Source organism: Pholcus phalangioides, unplaced genomic scaffold (genome assembly GCF_987345545.1).
Source record: "Pholcus phalangioides strain wild (caught in Gottingen) unplaced genomic scaffold, Ppha-v1.0 ptg000024l_1, whole genome shotgun sequence".
Classification (NCBI taxonomy): Eukaryota; Metazoa; Arthropoda; class Arachnida; order Araneae; family Pholcidae; genus Pholcus; species Pholcus phalangioides.
Genome location: NW_028301616.1, coordinates 4,552,890 through 4,573,296, shown reverse-complemented (window position 1 = coordinate 4,573,296; position 20,407 = coordinate 4,552,890). Strand labels below are relative to the sequence as shown.

Genomic DNA, 20,407 nt, shown 5'->3' with positions numbered 1-20,407 from the left:
GGTAAAATATGAAAGAAAATTCCAAAAACACATCCAATGTTCGAAAAATCCAATCCAAAAACATCCAAAACATTCGATGTTCCAAAAAAAAAAAAAAAAAATTCAGCAAATATCAAAGAATTTGCAAGTATAAAAAAAGGGAGGGGTTGGGACTTTCAAAATGTCTGTGCTTAGAAATATTCACATCACAATTCTGTCTTAGGCCGGGATTACACTATAAAAGTTTTGTAAAAGCTCTTTGATAAAACGTGAAAAATTCAACCATTAAGATCACCTGGTTGAATTTTTTAACTTTTATAAAAGATCTTTTACAAAAATTTATAGTATAATCCCGGCCTCAAGTACGGATTACACTATAAAAATTTTATAATAATTCTTTTAAAAAAGCAACTAATATATTTATCGGTTGCACTTGCAATTTATTAGTTGCTTTTTTCAAGTTTTATAAAATACCTTTTTATACCTTTCATAAACCTTTTAGAGTGAAATCCCATCCTTAGATTAGTCTCACTTCTGAAATATAAAATTTAATTTTTTCAGTTTATAGACTGAATATTGAGTAAAATAAACTTGTAGGTATCGGGGGGAACCACCAAAAATATTCAAGCGCTAGGGTCTTCAAACGACTTAATCCGGCCCTGAGTGAACACCGTACGTGGATAACGTTGTTTATGAAAAGTATTTTTTTTTTAAGTTTAAAAAAATTAACAGTTAAAAAATTTAAAAAAATTAACAGTTAAAAAATTTAAAAAAATAACAAATATTTAAAATAATATTTCAGATATTTATATTTTTTAAATAATTTTAAAAATTTAAAAAGAAAAAAATTAAAATTTTTAAATTTAATTTAAAAGTTATTAAAGTATTTAGTCAGTTAAATATTCGTAATGAACAGAACGGCTTATAATTTTGGTCCCGTCAGTGGCTGTTGTTGACAAGTTTTATTGTATAAAATTGTGAAATATGGACAAAAGGCAGTTGAAGTTGCTATATCTCCATCTCAGAAGGAAACGGAGGGATAGACGTATGTAGGTACATTATATTAATGAGCAGGAACCATCATATGGTGTTTTTAAGGGTATTGATGGCAAATAATTAAAAAAATTCCGTGAAAAATCACCTTCAAAAAGTAGCCAAAGATGCGAACGAATTCGCTCCGCATCCGCATCGTGTGAATAGCTCCGAATAAACCTATTGTCAAAACTTCTATGTGCGGATGCAGAGCCCGCACTTAGGTTTTGACACATGCGGACGACGTCCGGATCCGCATGAACATTTCCTAGGTGCGGAGATTTTTCGGCTCGTCTGAAAGGCGCAGTATATTCCAATTGTTAAAACTTCTTCCGGACCCGCATCCGCGTCCGCTCCGTGTGAAAGGATGCGGGCGATTCGTCCGCATCTTCAGTGCTCGTTTGAAAGGGTATGCGGACCCGCGTCCGCATCCGCTCCGTGTGAAAGGGGCTAAGGCGTCTTGAAAAGGGTAGAGTATAGAGCAGCCAGGGCCGGTCTTAGACCTAGTGGCGCCCGGTGCAAAAAAACAGTAGTCAGCACCCCCCCCCCCTTCCCCAGGTGCGAATCGAGAATGATGTGTCAGAGGAGGCATTTTTTGCTAGTCATTACTGTCCCGTAAAATACGGGACATATTCATTCTACCATATTATCAGACTCTTGGTGTGGTAATCGTCCCCCTCCCCTCACACCTCTTGGTTGGATATTAAGGGACGAAGAAGTTGGAAAAACTTATTGTAGAGAACAGGATTACTGCTGTTTAACATGTAAACAAGCATAAAAACCCAACTTTTTTGATTTAATTGAGATTTAAAAACATTAAAAAAGCGAAACATCACACATTTATGCAGGATACTCATCACAAAGGATCTCTTCATCATACTTATTTTAATTGAGTTTTATGGCAAAATTCGTGTAGTGCACGCATCACGTACAGGCTAAGATATAAAAAAAAGGGGGGGGGGGGCTAAGAAATGAAAATATAGAAAAGGTTAAATTAAAGTGATATTTCAGTATGTGATTTCGTTCATATTTATAAAACTCGTGCACTTCATTTGAAATTATCCCTTTCAGACCCAGTGATATGCAACAGAAGGGGCAGGCAAACACCAGCTAAATCAAATTTATTTTCTGGATGTCATGCTTGCCCGGTATGCAAGAGGGCCTGGGTTCGAGTCCCGGCGGAGACAAGATGACTTTTCTTCCCGACTTCACCTCAGCATAATATCCAGAAAATAAAATATTTCCTTGATATCATTTTATGTCGAATTTCTTTTGGCCTTTTACCTTGAATTTGGCGCTCCTCCTATAGAGGGCACAAATAAGTTTTCCTAAATTTGCTTCGCGTTTCCACTTCGGATATAACGACCCTCCTAAAAAGCGAGCAGAAATAATTTCTTTCACCCTTATTTACTATATTTTTTATTTTAATTTAAAATAATTAAATTAATTAATTGGGGGGGGGGGTAATTTCTTTCACCCCCTAACTTTTTTCGCCCTGTCTACTTCAGACTTGGCGCCCCTTCTACAGCGGGCACAAATAATTTCGCGTTACGGTGCCCCTACTCATTTGGCGCCCGGTGCAATTGCACCGGTCGCACTACCCTAAGACCGCCCTTGAGAGCAGTGGTTCTCAACCGGTGCTCCGTGTGCACCTCCCAGGGGTTCCGCGGTGACTTAAGGGAAATAAAATAAATAAGTAAATTTGATACAGAAATAAATGAAAAAAGAGGCATACAGGGTTCCACCATAAAAATTATATACAAAAAAGGCTCCTTGAGTTAAACAGGGCTCCGATATAAAAATTATGTACTGAAAAGGGCTCCGCGAGTCAAAAAAGGTTGAGAACCGCTGGCATAGAGCGTAGTTTCCTAACCTTTTTCTCCCATCGCCCTCCAACGCAATCTAACACATATGTTATACCCGTAGCTTCCAGGGCCGCAACTATAGATGTTTGGTTACCCAGGGCAAAGCTCAGTGGGGCAAGTGCACATTTTGGCGCCCCCTTGTAATGCTGAAGGAGAGGTTTGAGAATAAAATTTGCGTCCCCGCTGGTCCAGCGCCCGGGGCACGAGATCCGCCTGCTCCCCCCCCCCTAGTTGCGCCCCTGGTAGCTTCTACCGCCCCCCGGAACATTTCGTGGGGATCACTGGCATAGTGCTTATATTACTGCACACACTTTAATATGAATAGACACCCACACACACACACAAGCCGTTATTTTAACAAACAAAAATCTTCTTTGTTTCAAATTTCTTTGTTTCCGCCTTGGCAGTGCTGAGACCGGAATCATCTAGAAGGTGTTGGCTGAGAACTGTGTTCCCCATCATTCGTCGGGAGATCACGTGACTTGGTGAAAACACAAATCCCCCGTTATTTGCTTATGGCATCCACAGGAATTTAAAGCAATAAATGAAAGAAATAATTTCAGCATCGATAAAATAATTCCAAAATTAATGAAAGAGGTAATTTCAGCATTAATAAAAGTTAATTGTAGCATTGATGAAAGGGATAATAATAAAATTAAAGAAAGATAATTCCAGAATTAAAGAAAGATAATTCCAGAATTAAAGAAAGATAATTCCAGAATTAAAGAAAGATAAATCCAGAATTAAAGAAAGATAATTCCAGAATTAAAGAAGATAATTTCAGAATCTATGAAAGAAATAATTTCAGAATCTATGAAAGAAATAATTCCAGAATTGATGGAAGAAATAATTCCAGAATTGATGGAAGAAATTATTCCAGAATTGATGGAAGAAATTATTCCAGAATTGATGGAAGAAATTATTCCAGAAGTAATGAAAGAAATAATAATTAAAAAGGCAATATTTCTAGAATTATAATGAAAAAAGATGCAAAAACTAATGAAGGAAAATTCAAGAATTGATGAAAGACATTTTTCAGCATTAACGAAAGAAATTATTCCAGTATTAAGGAAATAAATAATTTAATTTTTTTTTCATCTTTAGATGAGTTCTCTATCCCTTTTTTCAATCTTTAACCCCCACCCCCAGACGAGGGGGCCCCGAGGGCGAGAAAAAGTGATGGCACATAGTCACCAAATCTATGTATATAAAACCAGAAATTGAAAGCTGAGATGTGAGGCTACCTTTAGTAAAATCCCCAGCAGCCTAGGCAAAACATAACGGAAAATATGAAGGAAAAATCTCAAAAAGTGGCACAATGTCACCCCAGTTTACGTCACTGTAGAAAATAAAAAGCGCCCCTCAAAGGGTTAATCACGGGAAGCCCTTCATGAACTCGGGGCTTCCGTGCGGTGTCTGTGTGCTCCCACCAGTGAAGAATACGTTTATTGAACACAGTGCCGTCTTAACGCATTGGCCCACCCGGGTACGGCCCGTGGGCCTCAAGAGAAGAGGGACCTCACAAAAATGAGAACTAACTGAAATTTCCGAGAATTGTCTAGGTAAGGGCCTCGGAAAAACCAATTTGCCCGGGGGGGGGGGCCCATTATGCTCTTAAGACGGACCTGATTGAACAGCCTACGTGAAATCAGTTACGTCAAGAACTGTTTATTGCCAAAGACAACCCGGCAATATCGGACTTTTATCGGAGACATACTTATCAAATGTTCTTTATCATTTCATTGCCATTGGGAACTGAAAATGAGATAATTTTACGTTTTTTTTCGAACACGCAATAAAAATAAACGTGAACAAATAATATAGAGAAGAATATAAGAAAAGTATTCGTATTTTCCGATGCCGTTGATATTCTGAATCACAGCGAGGAAGGACATCTGGGAGACATCTGGAAGGACATTTTAAAGCAAAGGGGGATGTCCCGTTATTGAAGATTTACATCATCCCGATAACGTGATAAGCAAAATCTGCTGCTGGATAAAGCAAGGTAAGCAACGCTGGAGATAGCTTTGAAAATTTTAGTAATGCTTAACGATTATCGCTGCGCATGGATTTATGTGTTAATACAGGGTGATTTTTATAGAACTGGCACCGTGATCATGGCCCCCACATGGGGGGGGGGTTTGACAGGGCTCTAGCCCTGGGACCCGGGATGGTTCTCATCATTTTTGCTTTTCACGCTATAAATTAACTACAAAAGGGGGCCCGTTAAAAATCTGACCGAGGGGCCCGCAAAAGATCCCAGCCTAGGGGCTCCACTACAGGGGGCATGTCCATGGGGGGGGGGGCATGTCCATGGTATCTTTCGTGGGGCCGGTTCCGTACGAATCGCCCTGTAATTTCCATTCTTGATTCTGTCTCTACTTCTTTGGTGTAGGTGAGATGAAGCTTAGGATGATACTTGGTCAAGTGATGTTCCTGCTGTTGCTGGTCTTTGTTGAAGGCGTCGCTGCACAAGATTGTAAGTAAGCTCTATAGTCCGTACATGCACCTCGTACACATTCCTCTAATGAAATTTCTAATGAATTGGTACATGCAGGAACGTGCTTTGTGTGTGTATGGCTCCAATGTATTTATGTTGTCAAAGTTAGGCTTGTTTCGTTTTATACCGGTGCTGCCATCTGTCTTCCACACATTTTAAAGTGAAAACGTTAGGTGTCTGAATTTTCATTTTATGTAAGTATCGTGTCGAAGGTCTATCTGCTTGTGTAGACGCGAGACTTCGCGCAAAAAAGGGACCGTATACACTGGTCCCTGGACTGTTTCCCACGCGTATGTTTCAATGCTGTGATTTAACCTCTAAATTCCAAGAGTAATATTTAATTATAAGAGAATCTCCAACTCTTTCAGTCGCTAAACGATCTGGTCCGTCACTCTCAAGGTTGCTCACGTCCATCGCTTTCTAGATCACTCATATGCTTTCAAACTCACTAGGTCACTCACCGATGTAGTCACTCGCTCTCCAGGCAGAGGTGGATTTACGGTTTTACAGACTGCGGACTCAATATATGCCGCCCTCCACTGTAGTAATTTTCTTGACCCCTCATTCGTTAAATTTTTGCCACCCTTGACTATAAATCCCCCAGCAAGACCCCCCCCCCACCTCAATATTCGGTCTGTAGGTTCTGGGAAAATACCAACCCGCTCGATGATAAGTCGTGCGTCGTTGAACATCCGTGAGACGGACGTGACGTCATAAAATTTTGTTATCAGTTTCATACGGAAACTGGTGGAAGAAGATCGGACAATTTTTATCATATCCAAGTTAACATGCATTGTTATAACCGCAGAGTTTACGCACTCTCAGTGGGAGATACCCTGTATAATCATATCAGCAGGAACGAAATCATAAACCAAATTTAGTTTATATGAGGACCTCAAAATCGATCGTGTTAGGCCTAAAACCCCGAACAATTATAGTAGAGGGTGTCCTATAAATTCGTAAATAGTTTAAAAATTCATAAAAATTGAAGGAGAATTGATTGGTACAAATGCGGTATGCGCAAAAGTTATTCTCACGAGGGGGAATTTTTTTTTATTACAGAAAAAATATTTAAAGTATCTGTCGATAGAGGGTACTGCACGAAATCAAATCACTAGAAATATGCAAATCAGAGTCGTATAAAATGCATGCCGTATAATTAATAACTGCTCGTTTCTGAATTTTCCTGTTACTGGAGCTTACATGAAGTTTTCATGATGATGTTTACATCACAATGTGGATAAAGCAATATCTGTGAAGTTGCTTTATTTCAACCACGAATCGCTGACTGAAGCTTTACGTACGTTTCAGATATAGAAGAGATTGAAGAAAGGTTCAGGTCCATAATTATGTGATTGGCTTTCGTTTATCGCCCTCTTTCGACAAAAATTTGAACTAAATTTTTTTCAGTATCAAAAAAAAATCCCCCTTCATAAGAACAACTTTTTTGTTAACCATATTCAAATATACCTACTAATCCTTTCAATTTTTATGAATTTTTAAATTATTTTCGAATTTATGGGACACTCAGTACACTCAGTTATTATTCGTATTAAAAGTTTTAGTAAATATGCGGTATTTTCAATTTTATCCCAATTTTTTACCAATCTCTCGATTCTAGCTTCGGATGATGTCGGGGGCTTGATTGTTGCCCTGTGCGAGTTATGCTGTCTGTGTTTCGCATGCTGCGCTGAAGTGGCTGAACAAGAAGAACGGGAACGCCGCAGAGAATGCGCCACGGTCATGACCAATATGCCATACAACAGATACAACAACGCCATCCAGCATAGCGCTAGTACTTATCCGCAGCAACCTATGGTGAGTCAGCAGCCCGTACAGGAAATGCGAGTCCCGATCACCGACAGTGTACCGGTCACAGCTTCAGCTCCGCCTTTCAGTGCTAATGAGGATAAATATCCGGATACCCCTCCGCCATGTTACGACGACTGCGTGGCATCGAAAGGGGTGAAGGAATGAGAATGGCCAAATCAACATGAAGAGACAAACAAACGTCATCGATAATATTCCGGTATATGGAAAGCATCGGTTGTGCTATTTATTTCTGACAACTTTATCTAATCTCTCTTACGTTGACATTGTATAATACAATGGTATTCCGATGATAGGTGGCATCCTGCCACTACTATTGTGACTGAATGTGATGCAGACAGAGTTTGACTCTTTCTAGCAGTCGTTTGTGCTGGTACAAGTGATTATTTATAGTATATTAATATACTAATTAAGTATTTATACTATAAGTACTGCGGTCGTCTCCGGATTTGAGCTAGCACGTGTTTGACGAGCACAAATATTTCGGACTTACAAGAAACCCTAAAAGAAACGTTAAGAAACTATACCACGAGTTTTAGACGCTGCTAAGTCAACACATTCTATAGATGAAAGCCTTCGCGCTAAGCTTTGATGTCACTGAAGTCGTCCATTTCACCTGCAGCCATGATATAGTACACCGACGTATGTGAAATCTTTACCTTTTTTGCAGTATATCCAATGACTATTGGCGAAGTGGACGACTTCAGACGTCACTAGCTTCGCGCGGAGGCTTTTCTGCTACAGAAGGCGTTTGCTAAGTCAACGTTGTGGTTTTTTTGTGATCAGTGATTGCAAAAAATAAAAATTCACCACCGAATTAGTGAATTGGCGTCGATTTGAAATCAAAGTCAGATTACAGCGGGACGTAGGGTTAACAGATTCGGAAACTCCAAATGTAATGACGCGTGCTTGTGCCGCCTTAGTAACGGCTCATTAATTCGCATTTTTTTTATTTATGTGTTCACAGCAGATGGTGACACTACACTCAACTCATTTTGTAGACAGGTTTTTTATCTTCTTTACGATCACGGGCATAATATTACGTCCAAACACCAGTGGAATAAATTCAAACACGTTCTCTATGTTTTCTTTCCTCTCTCTTCACCATCGCGAAGCTTTATGGTAACCCTATCTCTACGGAGAGAAGTTGCTTTCTCTTTCCTTCCTTTCTTTTTATACTCCTGTTAATGTTTTTATTTTTTTAACACAGACACTGCGCAACATTGATTTTGCCGGGGTTTTTTTAACTGACTGTATGTGTATTTTATGTGCTGAAAACGAATATAATATTAGTTTTTGCCCATCAGCTCTTGTTTGTGAGGCATGAAAATAGCGTTATTCACGTTAACACATTAAATTAGGCCTAGGGTATAGGCATTAAATTGAAGAAAAAAAATTCTTAATTAATTTTTATCATTTCAATTAATTGAAAAAGACACAGCAACACTCTTGCAAATCTTGATGGCTTGATTAAAAATCAGAAATGAAAAAACAACAGGCTTCTTTTGTTTGGAATTCTTAAGGGCCGTATTTACCGACATGTTTTAAACTGTAGTCACAATTTTTAGATAAGACATCAACATAGATTGGTTAAAAACCGGATTTTAACCAATCCGTGTGGATTTCTTATCAAAAAATTTTACTATAGTTTGAACCATGTTGGTGAATACCGCTCTAAGTGAACTTTGTTTACACGGCCTCTTTACAGATTCCAACAGTAAATAATCTGTCATCATATGAGTATCCCATCTGCCCTGGTATCGGTCATCCACTGCTTTTATGTGCTGGTGAAATCGTTCACCTTGTTCCTCACTAGTATCACCTAGGTTTTCGGGGAAACTGTCTAAGTCGGTCATCTGGCAACACTGATTCCCAGTGTTTTCTCAACGGACGCACTGGTCCAATGCAATCTATAGCAGAAGGCCTCTGCGCAAAGCTAGTGAAGAAGTTATTTCACCTATAGTCATTGGATACATTGCAACAAAAGGTAAAGATATCGCATGTGTCGGCCTGCTATATCCAATGGCTACAGGTAAAATAGCTTCTTCAGTGACGTCACGAGCTTTGTGTGAAGGCCTTCTATGTTGGCTGGTCACACCACCTCCTCCATGGTTAGCTCCTTCGTAGGCCATCTTGAGCCAACCAATTCCGTTCAACCTATGCGACCAGTGAAGACTTCCAGAAAGAAGTGGGGTGAGGGGATACACCGGCATATAAACTAAACGCCATGTAAACGGGTTACAGCGAAAATCCCTGTTCCCGGTAACTTCAATGGGTATGTTATTTCTCATGTAAACGGGGTTATGAGGGCCACGAAATCCATCGCGTATGACTCAAACATCGAAGAGATTACAATACAGGATGTCCCATAAATTCATGAACAGTTTAAAAATTCATAAAAATTGAAGGAGAATCGATATATTTTAATGCGGTTTGCGAAAAAGTTATTCTCACGAAGGACATATTTTTTTGATACAGAAAAAAAATTGTTAAATTTTTTTGTCGACAGAGGTCATTGCACGAAAGCAAATCACTAAAAATATGAAAATATGCAAATCAGAGTCCTATAAAATGCAGGCCGTATGACTGATAACAGCTCATTTCTGAGTTTTCCTGTTACTGGCGCTTACATGAAGTTTTCATGAAGGATAAAGCACTGTCCGTGAAGTTGTTTTATCTCATCCATCGCTGGCTGTAGCTTTACGTACGTTTCAGATACAGAAGAGGATGAAGATCCATAATTCTGTGATTGGATTTCCTGCATCGCCCTCTATCGACAAAACTTTGAACTAATTTTTTTTCCGTATCAAAAACAAAAAAAGACCTCTTCGTAAGAACAACTTTTTTGCAAACCGCATTCAAATATACCTACTAATCCTTTCAATTTTTATGAATTTTTAAATTATTTTCGAATTTATGGGACACTCTGTACATTACTGTGCGTATTAAAAGTTTTAGTAAATATGCGGTATTTTTAATTTTATCCCAATTTTTTGAATCCTCTCTCACTTCTAGATGAGAAGGAGAATGACTTGATTATTGCACTGTTCCAGTTCTGCTGCCTGTGTTGTGTCGCGTGCTGCGTTGAAGTGGCTGAACGAGTAGAACGCTGCCGCCGCAGACAACGTTCCACGGTCATGACCAATGCGCCAAACAACAACGCCATCGAGGATACATATCCGCAGCAGCTTGTGGTGAGTCAGCAGCCCGTACAGGGAAAGCTAGTCCCGGCCACTGACAGTGCATCAGTCAAAGCTTCAGCCCCGCCTTTCAGTGACAATGAGGAAAAATATCCGACTGCTCCCCCGATATCTTACGACGTCTGCCTGGTATCGAAAGGGATGAAGATGTGAAAAAAATGGCGATATATATATATCAAAATATAAAGAGACAAACGAACGACATCGATAATGTTCCGGAATATGGGAAACATCGGTTGTGTTAGTTGTTTTTCACAACTCTATCTAATCTCACTTACGTTGACTTTGTTTTGACAATGATATTCTAATGGTGGGTGGCATCCTGTCACTACTACTACTATAACTGCATGAGATTTAGACTTTGACTCTTTCTAGCAGTCATTTGAAGACTGAGCTGGTAGAAGTGGATATTCACCGAGTTATATGAAATCTCTAAACACGTACATGTTACTTTTACCCTTTGAGCGTGTAGGAAGCTGTTGAGCAGCCGCTGAAAAGGAAGAAATGTAACGTGACTTTGTGCTCGAGCGAACGAGCGATTTGTAAGAACGTCAAGCTTAAAAAAGAAAGTATGAGAAGTAGTACTGGGAGAGATTGAATTAAGGGATGGTAGAGGAAAGTAGTATTTAGGCTACGCTTGTTTATGTTCTGAATTCGAATAAAGTCTGTTTTTTTGAAAACGTTAGTAAAATCCCGGAATACTTGAATTGAAGCCGCGGCCATTTTCCTTAGGAGCCAACAGATTTATCAGAAGCGGGATATAAAACCGGACTGCGATAGAAGAAAATGTCATTTCTCGTGAGAGGACGAAAGAAAGACTTGGAGATTCTAGCGTTGGAGTTGGGAGAGAAGCCGTCTTCAGATGACAGAGTCGCCGATCTGAGGAATCTCATCGTCATGTCCAAGAACTATGAAGAGGACTTTGTTAGAGGACTCCTCGAGCAGATCATCGAAACCCGTCAAGAAGAAGCCGAAGCTCTGCGACGGAAAGAAGAAGCCGAAGCTCTGCGACAGAAGAAAGAAGATGAAGCTCAGCGACAGGAACGAGAGGCCGAGCGGCAGTTCGAACTGGAGCGTCTTCGGATAACATGTGCGGCGTCGCGAAATATCGATGATGACACCGAAAGTCATCGCATCGTACCGTGCGATTTGACCAAGAAGATACAGAAGTTCGACGCGGATAACGGGGATTTAAGTCTGTATTTACAGTACTTCGAGTGCCAAGCCGAATTTGCGAGAGTACCAGAGGAACAATGGGTCACTAGCTTATTAGTGTTACTGCCTTACGAAGTCTCCGAAATCGTGATCCGTGAACCCAAAGAGAGGATTAACGACTATGGTTTCGTCAAGGGACTGTTGCTGAATCGATTCAAGCTGACGACAGAGAAGATACGGCAAAAGTTTATCCAGCACTCCCGACGTCTGAAGTCGACTTGGAAGGACTTTGGATATGAATTGAATGTCTTCTTTTCCGAGTGGCTATCTCTTCTGAATGTTACCGAGTTTGAATCATTGAAGAAACTGATCGTCACAGAACAGATGAAATCGCGGGTACCGACGAAAATTCGTGAACATTTCATCGATCAATGGTCTAGTTTTGTGAACCCTGATGAATTAGCGAAGAAGCTCGATGAATACGAAGTCGTGAGATCCGAGATCGAGGATGTAAAAAGTCACAAGTTCACCGGGACTGATGAACGGAGATCCGGATTTTGGGATGACCAAAGGGTAGATGCTCACCGAAGAACCGTTGCTCAGGATCGAATTGTGCACGTGGATCCAAGGAGAGACATGATGATGGGAACGACTTTGAACCGGAACAATCGACCTCGTATGAGTGAAGTTCGTGACGGCGAGGGACAACGTGTCAGGCCAACGGTTCCGAGAGACAATAAGCGGCAAGACTGGGAGCCCAGATGTTTTTCGTGTGGATACCTGGGTCATGTGTCGCGTGATTGTCCAAGAAAGAAGAATTTAACATGCCGCCTGTGTGGTGTGGCCGGTCATATTCAAAAGCACTGTGATCAGACTACAACGAAGAAAGTCAACTTGGCAGCAAATGGTTGTGCTGATTGTTACGAAGGGAACTGCATCAAAAATGCTAGGATCAATGATGGGCGTTTCATCTCATGTTTGATCGACACTGGAAGTAGTGTGACATTGTTGAAGAAGTCCGTAGCGGAGGATATGAAGCTCAAGTATGTGCCGAAATCAGAAGAATTATTCGGTTATGGAGATCTGGTGAAGCCATCAGCAGTTGCACTTGGGAAACTTAACGTGGATTTGGAAGTGGATGGTGCAAAGTCAGCTGTGGATGTGTTGGTCGTCGATGATAATGCACAGTCGTATGATTTGATAGTTGGACGGAACTATCTGATGTCGCCGGAAATTGAGTTTGCCGGGAGTGGAGGAAGACTGCGCGTGTGGCACGCAAGTGAGTTGCCATGTGTTCGAGATGTCGGAGTCGAGGAGAAAAGGATAGAGCTGATGACCATGAATCCAGAAGAAGTTGACGGTGCAACGATGGAGGTCATCGATGCCAGAATAGAAGATGTGGAGGACGGACTGGTGCTGATGAAAGGAAGCCAAGGAAATACTGATGTCTTGCTAGAAGTCGTGAAGGGGAAAACGAAGGTTCCTATTTTGAATTTAGGGAAACATGTTGTGAAGTTTGGTGAAGGACAGTGTATCGGTCGTGCGTCAATCGTTGTTGATAAACTGAGCATGAGGGAATTAGAAGAATCTGATGAAGCTGTAGGAAACCCCGAAGTCAAAAACTCTTTTGTGTGTGATGAGCTACGTGAAAACTTGGATGTTCTGGTGGATGAAGAAATGAATCCTTCGACTGATTGCTGCGTGAGTGAGGCCGTCATAGGATCAAGGGACATTGAAGTAATCTGTGAGGATGTCATTTCAAGTGTGGCCTTGAAGGATGAACTGTGCGATGAATTACAGTCTCGCGGTAAGAAATTTGCTAATGTGGGTACTACGTGTGAGGGACGAGGACGTAAGAGAAGAGGAATTCGTTTAGATGAGATAAAGTTCGACGATTCAACTGAGAAAGAAGAAAAGCGTGAAGTTTGGTCATTGGTGAATGAGTATAGAGATGTTTTTGCATTGTCCATTGAGGAACTTGGGTGTACATCGTTGACTAAGATGGACATTAAGGAAGTGGAAGGCAGCAAACCTATTTGTGCACCGCCGTATAGAACAAGTTTGTCTGAGAGGACGGCAATCAGCGATATCGTGAAAGAATGGAAAGATAATGGTATAGTTACAGAAACTAGGTCACCGTATGCTAGTCCAGTATTATTGGTGAAGAAAAAGACAGGTGAAAATCGATTAGTTGTGGACTACCGTCGATTGAATAATCAGACAGTGAAAGACAAATTCCCATTGCCACGAATCGATGATTTACTGGAAAATTTGGCTGGGTGTAAAGTGTTTACGACGTTGGATCTAGCTCATGGATACTTGCAGATACCGCTAACGGAGGAAGCGAAGTTGAAAACAGCATTCATCACTCCAGATGAAACAGGACAGTTTGAACGTATGATATTCGGGTTAGCAAATGCACCAGCAGAGTTTCAAAGACTGATGTGTCAAATGTTGGGTCCACTCATGAACACTAAGATCTTATGCTATCTCGATGATATCTTGATACCAGCGAAGGATTGGACAGATATGATGGAGCGAATTAGAGAAGTGTTTGAAAGACTGAGAACAGCCGGATTGACGCTGAAGTTGACAAAATGTGAATTCGGGAAAAGAGAACTGGAGTTCTTAGGATTCGTTGTCAATGCAGAAGGCATTCAGCCAGGTTCGAGGAAGTTGAAAGCTGTCAAAGACTTTCCGATTCCCGGTAACGTTCATGAACTACGTAGATTTCTAGGATTGACTAGTTATTTTAGAAGATTCATAAAAAACTATGCACAGAAAGCTGATCCATTGACACGATTGACTCGAAAGAACGAAGAGTTTACTTGGAAAGAGGAACAGACAAGAGCTTTTGAAGAACTGAAGTATGCGTTGATGTGCCAACCCATACTATCACACTATGATGCGAAAGCGGAAACCGAAGTCCATTGTGACGCGAGCTCAATTGGGTTAGCGGGAATGTTGTTGCAGAAAGGGACGAACGGCAAGTGGCATCTAGTATATTGTGTGAGCAAGAAGACCACTGAAACTGAGAGTAAATATCACTCGAGTAAATTGGAATTGATGGCGATTGTTTGGACGTTGGACAGATTGCGACAATTCTTAATTGGGATCAAGTTCACTATCCTCACTGATTGTCAAGCTTTGGTCTACATGAATACAAAGAAATGCATGAATCCACAGATAACCAGATGGTTTGATCTAATTCAGGAATATGACTTCGAGGTGAAACATCGATCAGGATCAAAAATGGCACATATAGACGCACTTAGTAGAGCACCTGTTGCAGAGTCAAAAGATACTCTAGACTCATTTATCGATCAGAAATTAGAGATATGCTTAACTCTCACTGAGGAAGATCAAATCCTAATGATCCAGCATACAGATGACGAACTGAAGAAAAAGATAGAAATATTACAGAAAAACGATACGGACCGGACCAAGGAGGAAAAACAATTAGTTCTTGGGTACGAGCTGAAGAATAACCGACTCTTCAGGAAGGTGGACGATAAAGGAAAATTGAAACTACTGTATGTAATTCCGAAGTGCATGCGGAAAGGTACTGTAATCAAATTTCATGATCTTATGGGGCATTTCGCCACAGACAGAACAGTTGGGAAGATCAAGGAAATGTACTGGTTCCCATACATGAAACGCTATGTAAAACGTCATATAGCTATGTGTCTGGAATGTTTGGTCAATAAGTTACCGGCAGGTAAGCAACAGGGATTGCTGCACGCAATCGAACCCGGAAAAAGACCGTTTGCAGTGATACATATGGATCATCTGGGACCTTTTGTCAAAAGTTCGAAGGGAAATCAGGAGCTACTAGTGATCATTGACAACCTTACCAGATTCGTACGATTATTTCCAGTTAGAAATACTTCAACTACTTGTGTAATGAAATCGGTCGACATCTTTGTGAATGACTTTGGACTACCGGACCGAATTATAAGCGATCGTGGTTCTTGTTTTACGTCACAGCAGTTTGAAAAGTACTGCAAGGATAACGGAATTCACCATACGCTCAATTCAACGAAACACCCTAGAGCAAATGGGATGGTCGAAAGAGCAAATAGGACTATATTGTCGTCGATAACTACAGGTATGGAGAACAGAGACCATAAGGACTGGGACGTGAAAATCAAGTCGGTAGAACGAAATCTGAACAACTTTGTGAACAAGTCATCTGGTAAGACACCATTTGAGATGTTGCATGGATATTCTCCAAGATTCAATGATGGAATGTTGAGACGGTTAGCAGATGAGGAGAATAACTCGTGGATGGATCCAGAGGAAGTAAGAAAAGAAGCTCGAGATATAATCGTGGAGAATCAAAGAAAAATGAAGAGCACCTTCGATAAGCGCAGATGTGCTACAATAGTGTTCGAACCAGGCGAGGTTGTTGTTATGAAGAAAAGTCCGAGAGCCATGGGGCAACCGACGAAGACTCAACCGAAGTATAGAGGACCCATGACTGTCACGGCTGTATTACCAAATGACACGTATCGGGTGACTGAATTGGAATCAACAGTGAAAGGTCATCTATACACGACAACAGCGCACGTGAGCCAACTAAAAGCTTGGAGGTGTCAGTCTGAGTCCGATGATGAAGACATTTCAGTGCAAGAAAAAGATGAGCCAGTGTTACCAAGACGTAATCCGAAGAGGTCGACATGTAAAGACCAGTACTGTGGGGCAATCGGGACGATTGCAGGTCAGGATGACCGAGTGTAGGAAGCTGTTGAGCAGCCGCTGAAAAGGAAGAAATGTAACGTGACTTTGTGCTCGAGCGAACGAGCGATTTGTAAGAACGTCAAGCTTAAAAAAGAAAGTATGAGAAGTAGTACTGGGAGAGATTGAATTAAGGGATGGTAGAGGAAAGTAGTATTTAGGCTACGCTTGTTTATGTTCTGAATTCGAATAAAGTCTGTTTTTTTGAAAACGTTAGTAAAATCCCGGAATACTTGAATTGAAGCCGCGGCCATTTTCCTTAGGAGCCAACAAGCGGCACAGCAGAAATCACTAAACCCCCTTCAAAATACCATATCTTTTTTTAAATAAAATAGGTAGGGCTTGTTTCTCGCATGGGCAAACGGGCACGTGCCCGGGACACACAAATTTTCAGAACTCCAAAACTGGCTTTCTTTTGTTATTTAGGCACAGCCCACATGCGTACGCATTCTGCCTCAAAGTAGACTACATATACTGACACTACTCCGACCTATGTAGTGGATTTATTTCATTGAAACGCGGTACATACGTTATAATGGTAACGTATGGTAAAACTATAACTGCGATAAAAGATCGCCACCTTTTCACCTGGTGGTCAAAAGTTGAACAATTTTTCTAAATTAAATATTTCTTTTCCCCCATGGTTCATATATCCTATATACCTATAGTTTCATCAAAATACCTGCATCAGAATGGGCGCTACATGCGTCTTAGTAATGTCAGTTTATTTATAACCACCCTATATAAGGGACTCCTCAAAATGCATATTTTCCCAGGACCCGAACTTAAGAGGAACAGACCCTGGAAAAGGGCTTTCTTCCGATTTTCATCTGGTGCATTGTGGGGGGGTGGGGTATAGAGAAAAGTGTTCCTCTGAGAAATAAACCTTCACAAAATATCTGCGTTTTTCAATGCTAAAATAAGAGGCTTCTAAGGAGGTGAGATATCTCGTCAATGTAACTCTACTACCATTTTCAGGCACTGCTAAGTCGACATTTTTTGTCTTTTGCTGGGATTAAAGCTTGTAAAATTAAAACTGCACCATCGAAAAAGTGATTTTTCATCAATTTGAAATTAAAGTCAGACTTTTCGGCGTGACGCAGGGTTACCAGATTCGGAAACTCCCAAAATGAGGATTCATACTAGTGCCATGACGCCTTAGTGACGACTCATTTATCTAAGTTCACAACAGATGGCGCCATTACACTCAACTCATTGTAGACCACCGGTTTTTCAATGATAAGCTATCGCTGGCTACGTATGAGAATAACCACGACTCAACTCGTGACCGGTGAACAAATGCGTTAGGAACCGTTCATGTATTAAGTCAACAATTTTCAGCCATTTTTTACCCCCCGTCAGCAAAATTTTGTTAACACTGACCCCCTACCTCCTAACTAGGGTGACCATACGTCCCGTATTTCCCGGGACAGTCCCGCTTTTCTTTCTTTTTCTGGCCATCTCAACTTTTTGGAAAAAGTGGCCCGGTTTTTCCCGTTTTTTACATGACGCCTACTTGGATTTTAATTCTTTATTGAAGTCAAAGATTGAAATTATTATTCAACTCATAAACTATATTATGATAATTACAGCTTCAAATAAGAACTTTAATTTCCCACATTTGTCTTATTGAATGTTTTATTTTGTCGAATTCATTTTAATCCACTGCAATTTGCAGTAACGGTTCGTTTCCCGCCATTGCGATTTTTCCTTAATTTCAGCAATATTTGGCAACTTGTTGCACTTTTGGCGTTGTTCTTGGCGATAATTGGCTATGTTCCGTATTTTCCCGTATTTGGAATCCCAATTTCCCGTATTTCTCTCGAGGAAATATAGTCAGCCTACTCCTAACGCATATTGGTGAGATCAGAAACATACGCGGGAGGGAGGAGGCATAGGGGGCTTGCACCTCCCCCCCAGACGAAAATTTTTTTTTTAATGTAAGAAACATTTGAAAAAATTAAAATTTCGAAAGAAAATACCTTTATATATGTTATTATAATCAATTTCGATTAATTTCAATGCTATTTGAAGGGTAAGAACGCAAAATTTCTGTTTAAGAAATTCATTGCGACCCACCCTTTAAGCCATATATGGTAAACCCTTGCCCCGCGGACCGAACCCTGAAGGTTATCTGATGTGGCTTGTCCCCTCAAACCCAATTTTGTAAAAATGAACTAAGCGGCACATTTACAGCTTAAATGACCCGTGGCACAATTCCAGAGCATTTAAGTGGCTCAGGGCACATTTTCAGATCACTGAAGTAGGCCCGTGGCACATTCAAAGATAACTTAAGTAACCCGCGACCAGTTCCAGAATGCTTAAGAGTACTTAAGCGGTCCCCAGTACCATTCTACATCACTCAAGTTACCCGCGGAACATTCCCAGATTACTACTCAAGTGATCCCCGGCGTAATTACGGATCACTTGAGTGTTCGTTGCACATTTCCAGAGCACTTGAGCGGCCCGGAAACATTTCCTGAGCACTTGAAGGATCCGTGAAACTTTTAGAGATGGCTGAAGTGGCTCTGTCATTAGGGAGATATATTAGTTCAGGTGCCCACAAACTAGGGAAAGATTTTTCTCGTTTTCGGTGCACCGAACAAGATGCCATTAAGAATATTTCATATTTTCATAAAGGGTGGTTGATGACGTAGGCATCATACAAACCCCCCCCCCCCTGTCATCAAAAGTCAGCAAATTGGAAATCCCCTTTCCCCCCATCGATGCTGACGTAATACTTGAATGACCCCTTAGAAAAAGAAAACAAATCTTGACAGAACTGCTGTTACTATAGGGTTACCAGACGTCCCCATTCTTAATGTCATTTAAATTGTTCGCATACGTTTTTGAAGTTTCTCTCTTTTGTTCATATTTTCACGGTTATCTTTTTTTTTTACTTCCCCCCCCCCCCTATCGAGGAGAAAAACAAATGAAATTTCACTTCGAAACAAAATTCTGTTCATCAGTGAGTATATTTATTGAGTTTTTCCCCCCACAGACACATTTGAGATTTACTTACGATATTTACTTTTTGGGAAAACCCAGGGCAGTTTTAAAAGAACCGCCCCCCCCCCCCTCCAACCCGAGAAAAACAAAGGTGCTCCCTGTTTTAAAAATAATTAATAAAATTAGCGTCCTGTGTTTTTGTTGGAAAACAATTGTTTTTTTTTGTTGGTACACAACAATCAAGCGATAATAAAGTGTCATCCGTTGTGGAAATATGTAAGCGACGTTATTACGGAGAGAGTATACACACGTGTCCTCATTCCTACGTTCTGGAATCCGGTTATCCGACATTAAAGAGACCGAGAACAAAAAATAGTAACAGCAGTTCTGGTTTGATTAAAAAACTACGAGGCTTTTTCTAATTCAGCGGGTGCCATCTGTTGTAAGTAGAGATAAATGAATAGTAACTTAGGCGGCACAAGCGCGCGTCCTCATTTTGGAGTTTTTGAATCTGGTAACCCGATATAATATTCTTGTTATGGTTTTTGACCTAGGATTACCGGATTCCGAAACTTAGAAATGAGAACACGTGTGAAAGTTATCTTGGCAACATGACCATATGTATATACTTCCACAATAGATGGCACCTGCCCCCTCCGTTTCTTCTTTACCAACAAAGAACAACAATTATTGTTTTCCAACAAAAACAGGGACGTATTTCAATATTCATGTAGCATATTAGATGCATTTTAATATGCATATGTATGCATATACATATTTTTTTTTTGGGGGGGGGGTTCTTTTTTACGAAAGTGAAGCAGTACTGGGTTTTCTTAACATTTCAAAGAAAGAAAAGTGATTTTTTTCTCCACCTTTCAGACCATACACGGGTCAGGATCTATTCTCTGGAGACTTCTGAATATAAAAAAATATAGAAACAAAACTCACGTTGTTAGCCTAAGCGTCAGGGCGGTTCCCGAAGAGGGCGTGAAGGTGCTCTCTAATTTTTGGGAGTCACTAATTTAATTCTTCAAACAGATTTGACACCGAAAATTTATGCATTGAATTAAAATTAGTCAAATGAATTTGATACAATTCAAAAGAGCGTGAATTACGACTGGGGTTATACACTATGAACGTTTCTTTCACTTAAAAACTCT

At 40.5% G+C, this 20,407-nt stretch overlaps 1 protein-coding gene across 1 annotated transcript; it reads left to right on the top strand.

Moving 5' to 3' along the window:
* The first annotated feature begins 4,617 nt into the window (after window positions 1-4,617).
* LOC149068608 (uncharacterized) lies at window positions 4,618-8,701 on the top strand. Its single transcript, XM_089251027.1, has 3 exons — window positions 4,618-4,881; window positions 5,272-5,355; window positions 6,998-8,701. Exons 2-3 carry the CDS (start codon window positions 5,277-5,279, stop codon window positions 7,351-7,353), a joined length of 435 nt encoding a protein of 144 aa, XP_089107153.1. The 5' UTR covers window positions 4,618-4,881; window positions 5,272-5,276; the 3' UTR covers window positions 7,354-8,701.
* Window positions 8,702-20,407: the final 11,706 nt, after the last annotated feature.

Bases quoted from the DNA above. Each gene is read 5' to 3' on its own strand.
- LOC149068608 (XM_089251027.1), top strand. From the start codon at position 5,277: ATGAAGCTTAGGATGATACTTGGTCAAGTGATGTTCCTGCTGTTGCTG. The intron at 5,356-6,997 runs GTAAGTAAGCTC...TCTCGATTCTAG, and splicing joins AGGCGTCGCTGCACAAGATT to CTTCGGATGATGTCGGGGGC.